Raw genomic sequence first — 20,334 nt, forward strand, 5'->3', positions numbered from 1 at the left:
GACCGATGATTTTCATTTGCTATTTATTATAGGTAGGTATAAATAGGTGAACGGGTGATTGCATTGCCCTGTGACAGAATTATTTATTAATTTATTTGGATTTTAATGCCATGTTTAACACGTATGTGTCATTTTATGGCAAGATGGGTGTCACAGGTCTCTCTTGAAAAAGAGATTTTAAATCTCAATGAGATCATCCTGGTTAAATAAAGGTAAATAATAATAATAAACATTTCTGTCTGCTTATTTTATCTAGTTTTTATAATTTGAACTAGTTTATATTTTCACTTTTATGACTGCAAGATAGATAAATGTAAAAACAAATAAATATATACATTACATTAATAAACCCGTATTTTTATTTATTGTTCTTTATCTTTTAAACTGGATTTTGATCAGGAGGGCGACACGGCGGCCCTGTGTGTAGCGCCGTCGCCTCAGAGCAAGAGGGACCTGGGTTTGATTCCATTCTGTGTGGGGTTTGCATGTTCTCCCTGTGTCTGTGTGGGTTTCCTCCGGGTGCTCCGGTTTCCTCCCACAATTCCAACTACAAAATGAATCAGACCCACCGTGACCCTGACCAGGATAAAACAGTGGAAGAACAGACAATGAATGAATACATGAATGAATGTATTTTGATCAGGGTCGCAGTGGGTGCAGAAGTTTACCCCAGGTACACTGAGTGCACCCGGTCGTTAGCGCTAACATCAGGGTAAAGAGCCAAACCATCTACTGGTATGTTATATGTGATATGGTAAGAACATTCAACATATATTCAACATATATTCCTTATAATCAGGACTGATTTCAGACCAGCACTGTAGTTTGAAGACGTGGGTTTTGTGTCGGACCCTTAAAACCTCAATCGTGCGCTTTAGTTCCTGCAGTCATGGTTAAAATGCTGAGGAAAGCCTCAAATAATGAGTTACGTTACAAATAAATCTGCTCCCTCGTCCCTTTTTTATCCCCCACACACTTAAAAATGATTGTACACCCCCCCCCCCCCCCCCTCCTCCACCCACACCAAAGGAAAGCTAAAATAACAGAGAGGTATGAGAAAGCGCCTCCTCCACGCCGTGATCATCAGTCTCGTTTTGGTTTCTCGCGGTGGAAGAACAGTCCGTTCACATTAAAGTTCTTTTCCCTTTTTATATCCAGAACCCGTTCCGTTTTCCCGCTCTTACTGCGCTACTTTTTCGCGCCGTTTATCCGACAGGCTACGGCCGTGATCAGGGCGGCGCCCTTCCCGCTGCCGTCTTCCGACTGGACCAGGGAGACGTCGCACTGGGGCGCCAGATCCTGCAGCGTATCCCGCATCACGCTGGAGAAGCTGCAGAGAGAATTTAATCAATTAAGTTTTCCTGGTTATCCAGTCGACCAAAAACTAAACGAATCTGTGACCGGACCGGCACTTACTGTGGGTGCAGTTTATAGAGCGTCCCGTCCACTCCCACGGTGACGCTGAGCGTGTTGAGGTTGCGGTTCTGCCGGATCTTGTCCACCACGGCGGCGAGGGCGGCTCCACACAGCTGAGCGGCTCTCTGTGCGACCACGGTACACACCTCCTTCACCAGGATGCTGTCGTCACACGTACTGCTGGTCAAACCCAAGTGCTGCAGGATGGACCGGACCTGTCGCAGAGCCAGCCGGTCACTAACACACACAGAGAGAGACAGACAGAGAGAGAGAGACAGACAGAACACACAGACAGTTTAATGTATAATAATAAGATGAATAATAACAAGAATAAGAATAGAAAAAGAAAGAAAGAAGAAAAAGTCTGTGCTTCTCTGTCTGTCTGTCTGTTCTTCTGTCTGTCCATCTGTCTGTGCTTCTCTGTCTGTTTGCATTTCTCTGTCTGTCTGCGCTTCTCTGTCTGTCTGTGCTTCACTCTCTCTGTCCTTCTCTGTCGGTCGGTCTGTCTGTGCTTCTCTGTCTGTCTGTCTGCACTTCTCTCTGTCTGTCTGCACTTCTCTCTGTCTGTCTGTCTGCACTTCTCTCTGTCTGTCTGTCTGTCTGCACTTCTCTGTCCATCTTTTCTTCTCCGTCAATCTGTCTGTCCATCCGCCCGTCCGTCTGTACTTCTCTTTGTCTGTTCATCTGTCTGCTCTTCTCTGTCTCTCTACCTGGGCTTCTTTGTCTGTCCTTGTCTGCCCGTCTGTCTGCACTTCTCTGTCTGTCTGTGCTTCTCTGTCTATCTGTCTGCACTTCTCTGTCTGTCTGCACTTCTCTGTCTGTCTGTGCTTCACTGTCTGTCTGTGCTTCACTGTCTGTCTGTCCTTCTCTGTCTGTCTGTCTGCACTTCTCTCTGTCTGTCTGTCTGCACTTCTCTCTGTCTGTCTGTCTGCACTTCTCTCTCTGTCTGTCTGTGCTTCTCTGTCCATCTGTCTGTTCTTCTCCGTCAATCTGTCTGTCCATCCGCCCGTCCGTCTGTACTTCTCTGTCAGTTCTTCTCTTTGTCTGTTCATCTGTCTGCTCTTCTCTGTCTGTCTACCTGGGCTTCTTTGTATACCTGAGCTTCTCTGTTAGTTTGCTTGCTCATATTGTTTCCTGTCCGTCTTTCCATTTGTCCAGGCGTCTCACTGTTCAGGCATCCGCTTGCCTGCTTCTCTGCCTTTCCATCTGTCTGTTGTTTCATCAGTCTCCCCTCTGGCCTTTTTCTTTGTCTGTCTACAATCTGTGTGTCTGTCTGTCTGTCTGTCGCCCTGCACAAAGTTCTTCATCTGTCTGTCTGGTTTTCAGTATCCGTCTGTATTTTATCTGGCTGGACAGCCATGAAATATTTCTGATTTGTTTATCTGTCTCACCGGAGCTGCCCGTCTGTCTGATGATCCCAGAGGTTCGTACTGAACCGCCTGAGTGTTTTTCTTTAGTGCTGGGAAGCGTAAAATCCCAGCAGAAAATCCCAGCAGAATTTAAGACAGTCGAATGGAAGTGAAGCGAATGATGTAAAAAAGTGTTCCTGCACTTAAGATTATTCATCCTCACAGCACCAAACCTTCCACCAGTTACACCAAACGAGCATCTAACACCCGTCAGCCACTTCTGAATCAAGCAATCTGAGATCATTAATATTCCGACAGCTTCACACACTTTACTGGATTCTTTTCTTTGTATCCATGCTCAGAAATTCAGTTTTAAAATCAGTCATACACAATGTGAACCATTTTCTTTCTCTTTTATTTAATTTTTTACCTTTTTTACTCTTATTTCATGTCATTTCCATTTCTTTCTTTTTGTTACATCCACTCAGAATTTGTATTTTATTTTTTTATAATTTTATTTTATTTTATTTATCTATTGTTATTTATTTATTTAATTGATTTCATATTATTTTATTTATGTATTTATTTTCTTATTTATCTATTTATTTTATTTTATTTATTTATTTCTCTATTTTATTTATTTATTTTATTTAGCTATTTATTTTATTTTATTTATTTTAAAATTTTATTTAGCTATTTAATTAAATGTTTTTTTATTTGACTACTTCATTTTATTTATTTTATTTATTTATTTAGTTTATTATTATTATTTTTAATTTTATTTATCTATTTATTTGCAGTTTCAGTCAGCGCTTCTGTCTTCATGGTTTGTTACTTTTTATTTCCATAAAGTTTTATTTCGTTTCCTTATATCAAATATTTTAGCAGCTGTTTTACTTCTAATTTTTGTGTTTTTATTTGAACCTTTTATGCTCTTGGTTTTTCTATTGTTCTGTTTAGCTTCTCTTCCACTATTCAAATATTATATTTGCACCTTTTTTAATATACATGTTTCTTTTTCTTTTTATTCACTTATTTTATTTCACTTACCTTTAAATTTTCTTGTATTTCCTTAAATTCATTTACACATTTAGCTTTATTTAAAAAAAAAAATTAAATTCTCTTATTTATTTATTTTTTCTGACCTTTGGTTTTGTTCTATTTTGGTTCTTTCTCTCCTAATTTATCTTTTTTTTTTTTTCTCACCAGACACTAATAGATGATTAATTATTGATTCTGATACTGACTGATCACGTCCGGATAATCCCACATCAGCAGCTGTGTTTTAAACAGCGGTACAAACTCGCCTCTCGATCTGGGAGAGGAACTTGGTCTCGAAGATGCCGTGGGTCTTGAGTCTCTCTGAGAGTTTTCCACGGAACAGCAGACCTTTAGAGGTGAAATCCAGCAGAACGTTCCTGACGATCTCACCCAGGTACATCCCACTGATCATCTTCTCAAACCTGCCTCACACACACACACACATGCAGGTAAACTGCTTATTGAGGTGCATTAAAACTGTTATTAAACATTGTAATATCACTGCTGAGAATCGAACCCTGGATCCCCAGATCTCAGCAGTAGCGAGCGCCCCAAAATATAAACTAGTACATCAAATATAAACGCTATATAAGGTAAACCTTTAAACCTTAAACTCCTGACAAAACGTGGGAGGGATGAAAGATCAACGTTGTGAAGCCTTACCATATAGGAGCACTTTGTAGTTCTACAATTACTGACTGTAGTCCATCTGTTTCTCTACATGATTTTTAGCCTGCTTCCATGCTGTTCTTCAATGATCAGGACCACCACAGAGCAGGTATTATTTAGGTGGTGGATCATTCTCAGCACTGCAGTGACACTGACATGGTGGTGGTGTGTTAGTGTGTGTTGTGCTGGTATGAGTGGATCAGACACAGCAGCGCTGCTGGAGTTTTTAAATTCCGTGTCCACTCACTGTCCACTCTATTAGACACTCCTACCTAGTCGGTCCCCCTTGTAGATGTAAAGTCAGAGACGATCGCTCATCTATTGCTGCTGTTTGAGTCGCTCATCTTCTAGACCTTCATCAGTGCTCACAGGACGCTCCCCATGGACCACGACCACCGAGTTACAAACTGGACATTTTCATTAAGCGATTGCTAACTGAATTGCTGTAGGATTGCTAGGACACCTCATAGACACCTTAATTATAACATGCTTTGACCTCGAGACCTTCAGCTCACCTCTGTTTCCCCGGATTGGTCGAATTCTCGTCCACGGTTCGATCGAACGGCGTGCAGATATCGTCCAGCTCTCCGTCGTCTCCGAAGGCGCCCCACTCCATGTTCACGCACATCTGACCCTCGTCTCCGTCCACCAGCTCCACGTTACTCATCTCCTCCATGTAGCAGGCGTTCGTACCCGTACCTGAGGCAGCAAAAGGTGTTGCGATCAGGTTGTGATTGTTGTGAAGGCAAAATACAAAAGGGAAACCCTGGGGAGGAGTGTGTGGCGTAATATAGTTTATATCAGAATAGCTTTACAGTATTTGTGACCTTATCGTCCATGCCAAACCATCATACCAACACTGCATTGCAAAAAAACTTATTATTTTAGTATTTACTTCCAGCTCTCTTTGCAGAACAGAACAGAACAGAACACGGATGATCCCTGCTGGCTGAGTAGCCAAATCCACTCCTTCACCCAGATTCATTTATTTTACCTCTTTGCTTTTACGCTACACATCAGTGCACAAACAGCTTCGTTCGCTCACAACTTTGACACGGTATCATTAAACCCCTCGTCACTTCTTGTGTGTTTTTGTGTGACTAAACGTAGTTTGTGAGACCGGACAGACTCGTCTGAGATTCCTCCTGGTGATAGATGGTGTAGTGTGTGACCCCCTGTCGTCGATCAATCGTGTAGTGTGAAATACACAATGACTTTAAAGACTCCCGATTACAAGAGATCCAGTCGTGTAGCGTGAACTGTACAGAGATCTGAACAACTTACATTCACATTCGGCATTTAGCAGACGCTCTTATCCAGGGCGACTTACAGAAGTGCTTCCATAGTGACCATTACCTTACTGTAGTTTAAGTAGACAACAGTTCAAGAACACAAATCTGCTGAAGCCCTGTTAGAACCAAAGTGAGTTTTTTTTGTTGCAAGAACTGAAAGAGTGTTAGTAAGTAAGTAAGTAAGTACAGGTCAGCTTAAGTGCTCAGTAAAGAGGTGATGAAGGTTTTTAATCGTTTTTTAAAGACAGCAAGAGACTCAGATGTTCGGACAGACAGAGGAAGTCCGTTCCACCACTTGGGTGTTAAAGTCGTGGGTGAACTTGGCATAAAGCAACACCAAAAGCTACAAGAATCATTCAAACCCCGTCTGACTCACCCACGATCAGCCCCACTTCACACTGAGGGTCCTCGAAGGCGCACGACATCATGGTCCCCACCGTGTCGTTCACCACCGCGACCACATCCAGATCGAACTCCTGAAAGAGAAAGAGGACGGGCGGCGAATGAAAAGGAAGGACGGCACAAGACTGATCCAACAATAAAACATGGGGAGAAAGCAACAGAATCGAGGAACAAAAAACCAGGGCGTGGGGAGAGCGATCAGGTCAAACCGGACAGCAGGAACTCGACTATTGGTCAGAAAAGCTAAATTGGTAATACGAGGGATCTTCGAAAAGTTTCCTCACTTTTATATTTAGGTTATAAGTGGTGAGGGTGGAGGAGGGAGGAGGAGTCATCGCTCGTGTCTGAGAGACGCTTATAGTTCTGATTTAGCTCCATCTGATTTCTACCTTTTTGGACGCTCAGAGAAGCTGTAAGGGGAAGAAGATTTTCATGTGATGATCAGTGGCTACGCGCTTAACCAAACATATTTTCTGCTGACGGCATTAAAAAGTTGGTACGGCGCTGAAAAAACGCATCAGAAGGCCACTGTGTAGAAAAGTGATGGACTGTGTTTTTAGATTCTTATTAAATAGAGTTTAAAAAGTGCAGAAACTTTCTGAGGAACCCTGGTATCATGGCACGACGCCTGGCACCGTGTTTTTAAGTCTTTGTTCTAATAAGAGGCGGCGGCGTTTGCGCCCACACCGAGATCCGTCTCACTTCCTACGACCGCGACAGCTTTCTCATTAAAACCCTCTAATTAAAAACTAAAACCGGCCCTTCAGTGCGCCGAATCTCCGCCGCTGGGTGACGACCGACGGGTTCCTCTTCCTCCCATCAGAAAGTTCCTCAACAGTTCCACTTCCTCTTTTTACAGGACTTTTAACACTGCGTTTCCATTGTAACCAAAGCTTGCAAACGCCTGACCTATATTACATCTGGAGATATTTTATTCTAATATTATACAACCCCAAATCAGAAAAAGTTGGGACAGTATGGAAAAGTATTGTGTTCCTTACATTTACTTCGACTTTCATTTGATGGCAGACAGGATGAACCTGAGAAATTTCATCTTTTATCTGCACAATTTAATTTCATTCATTAATAAACATCCATTCCTGCATTTCAGGCCTGCAACACATTCCAAAAAACAATGGGACGGGGGAAATTTAGGGCTAGTAATGAGATGAAAAAACTAAATAATGATGTGATTCCAACCAGGTAATTGGAAAAATATAAGAAATATTATATAGTTGTAGCTATTATCCGATGTCCGGTGATGGACCCACTATTAAACATAAAATGACCTGAATACATTTACATTTTCAGCATTTAACGGACGCTTTTATCCAAAGCGACTTACAGTACTGTGACTGTACATACTGTCGAAGCAATTGAGGGTTAAGGGCCTTGCTTAAGGGCCCAACAGTGGCAACCTGGTAGTGTTGGGGCTTGAACCAGCAGCCTTCTGATTACTAGTCCAGTACCTTAAACGCTAGGCTACTGTGATTAGAATTCGAAGGGACAGTTGATGAGTAAACGTTGTTTCAAGAGTTATAAAATAGGACGTGTTTAATAAAGGGCTCGTCCGGGATTTGAACCCGAAACCTCTCGTACTCGAAGCAAGAATCCTTATACACCTAGACCAATGACCCGAGGAATATATAAAGGCGGTTTGGGTGCAGACCTCCATGCGATGAATAGCATCCTTGAGGAGAACAGCTACGTCGTGTCCCTCACAGCCGGTGGCTTTGAAGCCCTTCGTCCACTTCATGAGGACGCCCTGGAACACAAAGAGTGTGGTCACCACACAGAAAAGGGAAAACACCAAAACTCACATCAGTCACAGTCCATTAGCAACGTCCAGCACCCCGGTTCGAATCTCAGCTTTGCTACCGGTCGGCTGTGCGCCATCTAGCGGGCACAATTGGCCACCGAGTCTGCTTGGTGGGAAGAGACCGGACTAAGTGTGTGGGGTCTTAAAAAACGCTGTGCAAGGACCCTGGTTAGCAGACCAAAACGCCTGTGCACCGAGGCACGGGCGGATATAAAGGGGTCAAGGGACCACGCACTGTCGGAAGGGGCGTGGGACAGGCGAATATATATATACCCCCCCACGAAAACAAAGCCAAAAGTATTTGGACACCAGACCATTAGCTTGTCGGACATCCCACTTTAAAAACAAATGTTATTAAAATAGAGTGACCTCGTGTGGCACCTAGGTCCAGGCGCCCAGGTAGAGCAGTGGGACATCCCACTAGCACACCATCACCGAGATTCTGAACACCCCGGTTCAAATCTTGGCTTTGCTAACGGTCGGCTGGGCACCATCTAGCAGGCACAATTGGAAGTGCCTGCAGCAGACAGAATTGGCCACCGAGTCTGCTGGGTGGGAAAATGACCAGACTAAGTGGGTGGGGTCTTTAAACGCTGTGCAAGGACCCTGGTTAGCAGGCCGAGGCACCTGTGCACCAAGGCACGGACGAAAAAGAAGGGGTCGAGGGCCTGCGCATGCGTCAGAGGGGGCGTGGAGCAGGCGAATATACCCTCCTCAAACGCAATAACAATCCCCAGCAGCGGAAGACTAAATGGCTACGCATAAATGCATATATAAGTAACCTCTGTGTGATCTTTTCAGCTAGAACAGCAGCCGCTCTTCCAAGAAGCTTCTCGCAATACTTGGAAGGATGTCCGTGTATGCAAATTTGTGCCCTTTTGGTCAAAAAATGGCAGCATTTGTACGGCTGAGCAGTTATGTTGGTGTTCCGGTTCATCCCAGAGCTGTTGAGTGGGGCAGAGGTCAGGGCTCTGTGCAGGACACTGGAGCTTCTGCATATATTTTATGCATAAATGCTTGTCTGAAGGTTTTAGCGCTTGGACAGGTCGTCAAGGTCGAGGCATTTTTAATCTGCATATTTTGGCTTCTTTCTTTTTAATGGTCAGAGTCATTCTGGAACAGGAAGGAGCCTTCCCTAAACTGTAGCTGCCAAGTTGGAATTGATTTATTACACCTGTTAGCCACTGCTGTAGCTGAAACACATTAATTCAATCATTTAAAAGTGTGTCCCAATACTTTATAGAGTTTTACGCGTGTTTTTTAATACCTCTGACGGATTTATTATGAATATTCCATCTCATAACGCCCTGATCTGTAATCACCGGCCGTTGTTGATCCCCTCGGCGAGAGATAAGCGCAGCCGAGTCCAAATTAAACTTCATCGGGCCTCCGGCGCTTTTGTTAACCCTCCTGTGCACGAGCTAAGGACAAAAAAGCAAACAGAGGGCCGAGGAACGAGCGGCCGGCCAAGTGGCAAATTACTTTCGGTGCCCTGAACAGAAGGATTATGCAAAAAAGCCGGACTGACGTGTCCTCATACTGAAGCTGGAAATCTGCGCTTCACATTTAGAGACCGGCGCTGCATATTAAACACGTCGTGCTTCAGGAGTGGTGAAAATCCAAAACAACCTGAACCAACTTCACGGAACTGATGAACTAGTGTAAAAAATATACATGAGAAAATCATATGCTTCTGACTTTGCAGCAACAGTTTAGGGAAGGTCCTGTTCCAGTATGACTTAAGACTGAAAAGCTCGGTTTAAAGAAACTCCTGTGTCCTGCACAGAGCCCTGACCTCAGCCCCACTCAACAGCTCTGGAATGAACCGGAACATCAACTGACACTTTCTTGACCAGCATCAGTGCCCAGCCATTCAAATGCCATCATCTTTTGAAGAAGAAGAAGAAGAAGAAGATATACTTTATTTGTCATATATACATATACAGGTGTACAGTACAATGAAATTCTTTCTTGGCATATCCCAGCTTGTTTTGGAAGCTGGGGTCAGAGCACAGGGTCAGCCACTATACGGCGCCCCTGGAGCAGACCGGGTTAAGGGTCTTGCTCAAGGACCCAACAGTGGCTGCATAGCAGAACCTGGATTTGAACCGCCAATCTTCCGGTTGATAGCCCAAAGCTCTACCCACTAGGCTCCCACTGTCCCAAAGGCTACCACTGTCCAGTTTTGATTGACTGGGTTCAAATTCCCACAGACATACTACAGAATAATGAATGTTGTTCTAGCTGAAAAGATCACACAGAGGTCACTCTATTGTAATATCATTTATTTTCTGAATAGGACGTCCAGCATGCTCATGGTCAGGCGTCCAAATACTTTTGGTCGTGTGGTGTACTGGCTATAACGACAGGGCTCATCACAGCACCTCAAGACTTTTGACTGGGTCGCTCCACGACACACACACGTCCAGCTGTAGAGCATAAATACGCCTCAGCTTCAGATCATGGACAGATGAGCTCACGTTCTTCTCCAGAAGTCATCATTTCATCTTTATATAGACACATTTTACATCATCCTAGAGAAGAGGGCGTGTCTAAATTCTTAGATCCCTTAAAATGCTCCTACTGAGGCGCCTTAATTCTGAGTGATGATCTGACTGAATGACGAGGGAGCGTCCGACGCCTCCTCAGCGCCGACGGCAACCCCAGCATTCAGTGCGGCACGACTCTTCTCATTAAAAATAAAAAAAAAGAACTCTGTTGGTTGCTCCGCATTCGTCCGCCACGTTTTTTTTATTTTTTATTTGTATAGAGGTGATTTATACGAGTGTCGTTTATTTGTAAATTGGGGCGTCAGGGACAGTTTAACCGTTTTCGGTACACGGAGGGAGACGTTAGCTGGCGTGGTAGCGGGTTGAGTCGCCTCGGCCCGTCGGTTTGAACCGTCTGATGCTAACTGTGTTAGCTAAGTAACCTTAAACTGTGGTGACGTAATCTCTGCATAAGTAGTGCGTCTAAATAATCTGCCTCATGAGCTCCATGTCTTATTAGAATCCTTTCTGCTGAGGCAGCTGATCAGGTAGGCAGCAGGCAGCAGGGCGGGTCACTAGGTTTTCGGACAGACCCGTTGTGTCCATGTTTAACTGTGTGCATTGTTCTTACTTGGTAGTGTGAGACCCTGTGCTGTTAAAGGTATAATGTGCACTTGCACAACACGTGCTTCCTTCTCTTGCAATTGATTGGTTTCAAGTCATGTATCGTTCACTAAACTGTAGGTCACTCAGGTGAGACCCATACTAAAAATGCCGTACCCCTCGGGCCCTGGGTGGACGTATCTCCCAGTGAGTGTGTGTGTACCAACCTGGTCCAGCGCCGTCTGATGGCAGGGGAAGGAGAAGGTGAAGCCCAGGGGTAGAGATGCTCCTTTAATTCCCATGTACTCCATAAAATCAGAGATGCAGTGGACGATGTGATCAAACAGCTGCACAAAAACACAGAGGAAAACAGAAAATAAATAATTAGAGAACTGTTTCAGCCAGGTCAGGGTCGTGGTGGGTCCCCGGAATCACTGGAATGTTGGAGATTCGAACCCTGGATTCCAGCAATAGTGGGCAGGAGTAACTTACTGCCGTGTCACTTGAGTACAAGATACAAAAGTTATTTATACACTATACAGACAAAAGTATTTGGACGCTGCTACAACCTCTAACAGGTGTAATAAAACTTTAAACTTTGCCGCAGCAGTTTAGAGAAGACAATATCCTGAGCATAAATTCCCACAGTCTTGATTCAAAGTCTTGTCAGAAGCCTTCTCAGAAGAGTGGCATCTGTTATAGCTGAAAAGATCACACAGAGCTCACTCTGGTTTAAAATAATTTGTTTTTTTTTTGTTTTTAAATGAGATGCACGACAAGCTCATGGTCAGGCGTCCGAATACTTTTGACTATACAGTCTATGTGGACACCGCTCTTAATTACTGCCACACCCATCTCTAACAAGTGTACAAACTCAACTACGCTGTATAAAATCAGTTTTAGGCCTATTTTAGCATTACGCTGCTTTTAGGAATGAAGCCCTGTCCATGTCAAATGCAAGTCAGGTCTTTCAGTCCAAGATCAGGTGCCTGACCTCATAAATGCTGGAATTTCCGTAGAAACACAGCTCCCCTGTACGAGTGGAGGCTGTTATAGTTGCAACTCCATATTATTGTGCACATGTAGTGCACTAAAGCAGTGGTCCCTAACCACCGGGCATTATTACCGGCCCGCAAAGGCGTTCTATTCTATCCTTTAATAAAATGATTATGTTACTGTGCTACTTGATTTCTGACCATATTAGCTCTTCAGGCCCATGTGACCATATATGAATGAAAAACCAATAGATGGCATCAGCCTAGTAGTTCATGTAGTGGAACGATTAAAAAAAACATAGACCCCGACACTGCAGGGACTGGAGAAGGTACCGTACCTCTTCCCCCGTGCCCTGCATGACTTCCTGTGGAATGGCGTAGATCTTGTTTTGCATGTCCGCGCTGCGTCGCTTCCCGCTCCGAAGTCGAACCAGCAGCACTCTGAAGTTTGTCCCACCCAGATCGAGTGCCAGGAAGTCGCCCCGCTCTGGAAAAAAATGCTAATTAAAGGTGATGATGACTAAAAAGGCTCGGATACGAGGGTCTGTCTGAAAACCTAGTGAGCCACCCTGCCTAAATAGAGCGGATTCTAACTGACATTGAGCTTTATAAGGCAGATTATTGAGACGCTCTGGTTGGACGGAGATTACGTCATGGACCGATATATGATGTTGGAATCTCAGAGGTGCTATCAGCCAGTGGGGCGTCTCCACAGACATGACTGGATGTGTTGAGGTCAGCATGCCGGTGGATCGCAACACGGTTGAACATCTCTACATTTAAATTTTTAGTATTTAGCAGACACTTTTATTCAAAAAGCACCATGACAGTACACAGTCCGAGCAATTGAGGGTTAAGCACCTTGCTCAAGGGCCCAACAGTGGCAACCTGGCGGTGGTGGGGCTTGAACCAGCGACCTTTCGATTTTTAGTCCAGCACCGTAACCACAAGGCTACAACTGCCCCAACTTTCTACATCTTTAGCCAGATGCAAACCTGCAAACTCCACCCACACAGAAAGGACCCGGACCGTTCCACCTGGGAATCGAACCCAGGCCCTTCTTGCTGTGAGGCGACGGTGCTACCCACCGAGCCGCCCTCATTTTTACGTATAATCTATATGAAGTTAATCTGGCCGGTGTTTTTCCATATGACAAGATGATCAATGTGAAGATGCTCCCGTGCTGGTTGATCTCAACTCGGGCGGGCTCGGGCGGGCGGGGCCCTACACAGACATGACTGACTGGGCCGAAGGGATCGCTGCGATTCTGCTGCAATTACGACCCCTGCTGGCTGGACGATGGTGACATAATATGAGATCAGTGCGTGACTGAGTGAAAAGAAGCGGTTGGCTACTGGAGCGTGAGTAATGTCCGGCCCTCCTCGGGGATACAGTGGGTCAGTGGAGGTGATACGAGAGGGTAATTGGATACGACTTGATTGGGTGAGAAAGCGAGAAATGCAGAAATAGAAACAAAAACTCCCTCATTAGGAGCAAATCAATGAACAGGTCAGTTAATTACTCCGTCGATTATAATTACACAGACGTCGGTCCTGAGCGTTCTCATCATCACTGCAAAAAATGGATCTGTAATCACTACTAACGGCTAACGATGTTCCCAGCGGTTCAAATAAAGAAACCGTGCTCGGTGATTAGCTCCATTAGGTTAGAGGATGTGAGTCACTGCACGATTGCTTCCTCTCGTTCTCCTGACGTCCTTCTTCTGCTTTAAGTGTTTAGGTTTTATTTTGTTGTTCTACAATTACTGACTGTAGTCCATCTGTTTCTCTGCATGCTTTTTTTTAACCTGCTTTCAACCTGTTCTTCAATGGTCAGGACCCCCACAGAGCAGGTATTAATTAGGTGGTGGATGATTCTCAGCACTGCAGTGACACTGACATGGTGGTGGTGTGTTAGTGTGTGTTGTGCTGGTACGAGTGGATCAGACACAGCAGCGCTGCTGTCACTGCTGGACTGAGAATAGTCCACCAACCAAAAACATCCAGCCAACAGCGCCCCGTGGGCAGCGTCCTGTGACCACTGATGAAGGTCCAGAAGATGAGCGACTCAAACAGCAGCAATAGATGAGCGATCGTCTCTGACTTTACATCTACAAGGTGGACCGACTAGGTAGGAGTGTCTAATAGAGTGGACAGTGAGTGGACACGGTGTTTAAAAACTCCAGCACCATGTCAGTGTCGCTGCAGTGCTGAGAATCATCCACCACCTAAATAATACCTGCTCTGTGGGGGTCCTGACCAGGGTGAAAGGGGGCTAACAAAGCATGCAGAGAAACAGATGGACTACAGTCAGTAATTGTAGAACTACAAAGTGCTTCTATATGGTAAGTAGAGCTGATAAAATGGACAGTGAGTGTAGAAACAAGGAGGTGGTTTTAATTTATTTACAGGATGGATTTTAAATGACGTGTTCCTCTTAACTTACAGTCACCTGCTGAGTGTTGAGTGTTTATTTGCTCCAGGTGGAGGTGTTTCTACTTATCAAGGTTTGTCGCCTCTTCAGTTGGCGCGGTGCTGAGCGTGATCCTGTCTGGTTCTCAGGTTTTCGGCACTTGATATCTTTTCCTAACAACCCAGTCAGTGTGACCGCCCTTTCCAGACTGAGGCTCTGTGTTTGGACCCAAGCTGGATGGTGGAGTCCTGCTTGTTCCTCATTTATCAGGGAACTGCCATGTTGTGACAACCAGTTTTCTTTTTGATGTAAATGACTGCCAGGGACTGTTTAAGCGCTTTCGGTACACTGAGGGAGACGTTAGGTGGGTGCTAGTGGGTTGTGCCAACCAAACTGTGTTAGTTTAGTAAACTAAAACTGCGGTGACGTAGAGTAGAGCGTCTAAATAATCTGCCTCATGAGTTCCATGTTTTATCAGAATAGAATCCTCTCTACTGAGGCAGCTGTAATGAGCTCAGGACACCAGATGCATCCAACCACACTGCTGCTTTAGATATGAACCTTATATAAAGCAGGAGTCTGGAGGCGATAGAGACTGCAGGCGTATAGAACCGTGTATAGAGACGTATAAAACAGAGGACTTTTTGTGTTGTTGTGCACCACAAGCTCCTCAGCGTAGGTGGCGTCTCTCTCTGATCACTCCTCTCTCCCCGCTGACCTTTTCCGTGACGTGTTCTCATCAAAACCCTCTTTCTCCTAAAGCTCCGAGGTGCTTTCTGAGCAGGAGAGAACGTCTCCGGCGCGGCTATCAGACTGTAGGAGGCTGAACGCAGCTTATCTGAGCGCCGAGTGCGAACGCGTCACTGCGAGAGGCAGGTCGGCATCGGTACGCCGGCACCACGCTGTTCTGCTTCAATGCCCGCTGCTCTGGATGGTATCGCTAAGACTGCGCTTTTACGCTTTGAAAGTCCTGCAGCTCCCAGAGTTCCTCATTACGCCCTGCAGGAATCCAAAATTCACGTTCCAAGGTATCGACGGCGCCGATTGAAGTTCTGGGTGGATTTATTCAGAGCTACGCCATGATGATGTGGATGAAAGTAGAAGGGCATCGCTTTTTATTTTTTAATTCATGTGTTCCAGCCACAACAGTTCTATGTTTCCGACTCTGCAGCAATGGTTTAGGGAAGGGCCTGTTCTGACCTGAACCCCAGTTGACAGCTCTGGAATGAACTGGAACACCAACCACACCTAACATCTGCATCCAGCCATACAAATGCTGGCACCTTTGGACTAAATGGGCACAAATTCCCACAGATATACTTAAAATTCTGGTGAATTCCTCTCTTCTTTCATTTGCAGCATTTAGCAGGCACTTTTATCCAAAGCAACAGTGGCAACTTGGTGGTGGTGGGGCTTGAACTGGCAACCTTCTGATTACTAGTCCAGTACCTTAACAACTGAGCTACCACTGCCCACTTGGGGTGTTGATCTAGCTAAAAACATCACGTAGAGATCATTGTATTTTAATACAGATTGTTTATGAATTGGAATGTCCAGCCAGCTCATGGTCAGGTGTCCAAATACTGTTGGTCATCTAGTGTATCCCTTCTTTAAAAACATCGTCTGCACCAAAGCGGATTTGTCTCCACCCTGGATGCAGGTAGGCTGGTGTTCTCACCTGTACCGTCGGGCGTGGCTCGGACGTAACTGGGCAGCATTTTGACAGAAGCGGACGAGTGGGTGTCCTTCGCCAGTCCTCGTCTCATCTGCTCCTCCATCCTCCTCTTCACCACCATCAGCTGCTCCCGATCCAGCCGGAGCGAATCCAGGACCTGCTGCCTCTCGGCGTGCTGCTTGGCCAGCCTGTAGGCCACCGCCGTCACCATGGCGGCGCCCTTACCGCTGCCGTCCTCCGAGCGCATGAAGCGCACGTCGCAGTCGGGCACCAAGCGCCGGACCATCTTGTGCAGCCGGCGGGCGAACCTGCGGGACGGGGCGGAGACGGGTCAGACCGAAATTATACAGAACGATGAACAACGAACCTGTACGAGTAACCAGAGGGAGAAACTGATCACGGTGCGCTCTCAGTGCAGGTCCCACGCCCAGATAAATAAGGACGGTTGTGTAATGAAGGGCAAATCAGTGCCAAATCAGGTATGTGGACCATAATGAACCACTGTGGATGACCTCAAAATACAGGAGCAGCCAAAAGAAGATCCAAATGTATAGAAAGAAACAGCGGAGATGAACAAATTACTAATAAATGCAAACCCAATTCCAACACTAGGTAAAATGCATTTTTTTAAATAGGTTTTAACTATGAAAATTTAATTTAATTTAATGTTTTAACTTGCATTTTCTCCCGATTTAACATAGTCAATCTGTCTTCCACTGCTGGTGGATCCCTGATTGCAGTTGAGGTGGGTATATCGCTGCTCACGCCTCCTCCGACCCACGTGCAGCCCTTAGTGGAACCCTTTTCCACCCGTACACTCTGCACAGGCGCCTCTCTATCCGCCAATCAGGGTCCTTACACAGCGTTTGAAGACCCCACCCACATAGTCCGGTCATCCTGCCCTAGCAGAGGCGCATCTGCTTAAGACACTGCCGATTATGCCCGCTAGATGGCACCCGAGGAGTTCGGAAGCTCGGCGCTGGTGTGCTAGCGGAATATCCCACTGCGCCACCTGAGCGCAATTATTATTATTATTATTTTTTATAAATATACACTTAGTCCTGATTGGATGCCTTAGTTAGCGTTAGTTTGACACGATTGCAAGGAATTTGAACATTTACCATCTACAGTCCACAACATTATTAACAGATTACACAAATTCCAAACATGCTATTGTATTTTCTACACACTAATCACGTGATCTCGGCTATAAGGGAGCTTCATTTGGTCGAATCCCTTCATACGGAATGCCCTGCGATGTCATCACGTCAGCGTCGGCGATCTTTGAGCGTTCCTTCGCTTTCTAAACGCTCGCAAACTGGGCCGTGCATCATATTGTGTGTAATACAGGAATTAAATGTGATTTGATGGACGTACAGCAGGTTCGTGGCGTGTTTACGCCGTGTCTTAATGCTCCCGATCAGCTGTGCAAACGCTAACGAGCTCAATTAGTTTTCTGGACGTCGCTGTTTACATGGGCTGTAGCTTTCAGCGGAGATTAATGAAGCGTCAGCCTGACAGAATCCAGCTCGTACCGCTCGCTGCTCTCTGATAACACACCGGCACGACACGCAATGACTGATGGATTAATTTTACTGTTGACTCCCTGCGTAGTGATGCAGCATTACTCACGACTCCCCACACAGTCTGAAGTTCCTTCCAAACTAACTATTTCACTCCTTACGGTTCTGAACCTCACTTAAAACAGCCGAATTCGCTGTGTAGTCCAGATCATAAGCAACGAGAGCTCCGCTTTTATGGAGCAAATCAAAATAAATGAAATAAAGCAAAACGAACCTGTGCTGTGCGTGTGTGTGTGTGTGTGTGTACGGTGTTAACGATGAGGGCTGGATGAGGAGGAAACGGGGTCGTGGAATATGATGTGTTTATGGCTGATCACAGTAACAATGGTCACTGATGAGCTGAGGAGCAGCCGCGTCTGATTCATCAGTGTCTGATTCATCGACGTCTGATTTTATGCACAACAAACAAACAGAACCAAAAGATACAAACACTGTATACTAATGCGGCAAAAGTTTGTGGACATCTGATCAACCTTTTGATGTCCCGTTGCACGTCTTTGTACTGTGGGGAGGAAACCCACAGAGACACGGGGAGAACATGCAAACTCCACACAGAAAGGACCTGAATCGCTCTAACTGGGAATTGAACCCAGGACCTTCTTGCCGTGAGGCGACAGTGCTACCCACCGAGCCCCCGTGCCGCCCCTTTAAGTAAGTAAGTGAATTTGGAAGCATGTGCCTGTGGGAAGAGAGAAGAAAACGGCGCCCGGTTCGAGCCGCTGTACTCACTGCGGGTGGTTCTTGTAGACGGACCCGTCCACTCCGATGGTGGTGCGGAGTCTCTCCGCCGCCTTGTTGTCGCGGATTTGGCGCAGCACGGCGACAAGCGCGGCCGCGCACAGGTGAGCCGCCCGGGTCGACACCACCTTGCAGACGTGATGAACGGCAACGCAGTCCTCGTTTGAAGGTTCCAGTCCCAGGCTGCGCAGGATCTCCTCCACACACACCAGGCCCTCTTTACTCCTGCGACAGCAGTGTCGTACGGCTTCAGTTTCAGGGGTTCTAATCCCATTCTGTTTAATAAACTTACTGATTTTAATTGTTACACTGGACCCACCAGGACCAGGACCAGAAATGATTAGTAATTAAGATGGAATATTAGCATGGAGGGTGAGATGAAGAACTCCACTTCTATCTTCAAATAGTTTTGATGGAACGATCCATTTGCATTAATTTATTTAACCTCCATCGACCACTTTATCCCGGTCAGGGTCACAGCGGGTCCGGTTAAAAAAATTCCTGTTACACCATATAGCCCCCAACAATGATTAAGTTCAGCAACATCCACAGGTATTTAAATTCAATTTTCTAAATTCAATTTTCTAAATCTAATCAAAGAAGCGACTGTGAGGAGAAGCACTAACGCTGGATGAGACCTGGTTTCAAGTTGACACTCCAAGCTCGACCACCTGTGTTTAAATACAATTAAAACCGGAATTAGGCTGGATTATTAAATAAAGGTTATGAGCTCAGACCGCGATCGCTTCTAACTCTCACTGGCAGCATAAAAATAGCTTCTAATTTCTCCTCTCCAGACAGCAGGACAGGAAATAAAAACACCGTCCTGGCCGGAGTGTTTACGCTTTCGGTCGGCCGGTGACGTGATACGAGCCGAGCGCCGATTAATTACCCTGGACGTGAAAACAGACTCCGCGTGCGCTCTGATTGGTGCTTAACCTTCAGTCACCTGCAGAGAGCCGTCAGGCGTCTGAGGTAACCGCGCCCAACAGAGCTTCCAGATTTATCCGGCTACATGACGAAGCGACGGCGTGCACGGACAAGCATGAGCGCCGTTATTAACACGCGGGTATTAAAACGCACGCACAGCACGCACAGCACGCACACACACCTCCAACAAGAAACACAAGTCATGAATCACACATCACAATCACACAGCATCTTCATGAATCACACATCACAATCACACAGCATCTTCATGAATCACACATCAAAGGTGTAAACATGCCGTGACTCTGGTCACGTTTACACAGACTTTGATTTAGTAATCACACCATTATTACTGTCAGGCTGTTAGACTCCTACATTTACCTTCACATCCACCCACCCACCTATTCATCCATCCATCCATCCACCCACCTATTCATCCATCCATCCATCCACCCACCTATTCATCCACCCACCCACCCACCTATTCATCCATCCACCCACCCACCTATTCATCCATCCACCCACCTATTCATCCATCCATCCATCCACCCACCTATTCATCCACCCACCCACCTATTCATCCATCCATCCATCCACCCACCTATTCATCCATCCATCCATCCACCCACCTATTCATCCACCCACCCACCCACCTATTCATCCATCCATCCACCCACCTATTCATCCATCCACCCACCTATTCATCCATCCATCCATCCACCCACCTATTCATCCACCCACCCACCCACCTATTCATCCATCCATCCACCCACCTATTCATCCATCCACCCACCTATTCATCCATCCATCCATCCACCCACCTATTCATCCACCCACCCACCCACCTATTCATCCATCCATCCACCCACCCACCTATTCATCCATCCACCCACCTATTCATCCATCCATCCACCCACCCAC

The 20,334-nt window shown here is 45.8% G+C and overlaps 1 protein-coding gene across 2 annotated transcripts in view; it reads right to left on the bottom strand.

Annotated features, from left to right (window-relative positions):
* Nucleotides 1–1,052: 1,052 nt before the first annotated feature.
* The window catches only part of hk2 (hexokinase 2), a 53,428-nt gene continuing 34,146 nt past the window's right edge, over nt 1,053–20,334 (bottom strand). The window contains exons 9-18 of one of the 2 annotated variants that reach the window (XM_063018255.1): nt 18,475–18,708; nt 16,166–16,470; nt 12,414–12,562; nt 11,308–11,427; nt 7,839–7,934; nt 6,144–6,243; nt 4,991–5,174; nt 4,073–4,228; nt 1,417–1,653; nt 1,053–1,330 (exon numbers count right to left, since the gene is read on the bottom strand). In XM_063018255.1, the coding sequence (XP_062874325.1) occupies nt 1,189–1,330; nt 1,417–1,653; nt 4,073–4,228; nt 4,991–5,174; nt 6,144–6,243; nt 7,839–7,934; nt 11,308–11,427; nt 12,414–12,562; nt 16,166–16,470; nt 18,475–18,708 (1,723 nt within the window). In that variant the 3' untranslated portion in view covers nt 1,053–1,188. Of the gene's footprint in view, nt 1,331–1,416; nt 1,654–4,072; nt 4,229–4,990; nt 5,175–6,143; nt 6,244–7,838; nt 7,935–10,320; nt 10,418–11,307; nt 11,428–12,413; nt 12,563–16,165; nt 16,471–18,474; nt 18,709–20,334 lie in introns of those variants that run through there. The other variant, XM_063018256.1, reaches the window with a different exon arrangement.

The sequence above is a fragment of the Trichomycterus rosablanca genome, chromosome 21 (genome assembly GCF_030014385.1).
Source record: "Trichomycterus rosablanca isolate fTriRos1 chromosome 21, fTriRos1.hap1, whole genome shotgun sequence".
Taxonomy (NCBI): Eukaryota; Metazoa; Chordata; class Actinopteri; order Siluriformes; family Trichomycteridae; genus Trichomycterus; species Trichomycterus rosablanca.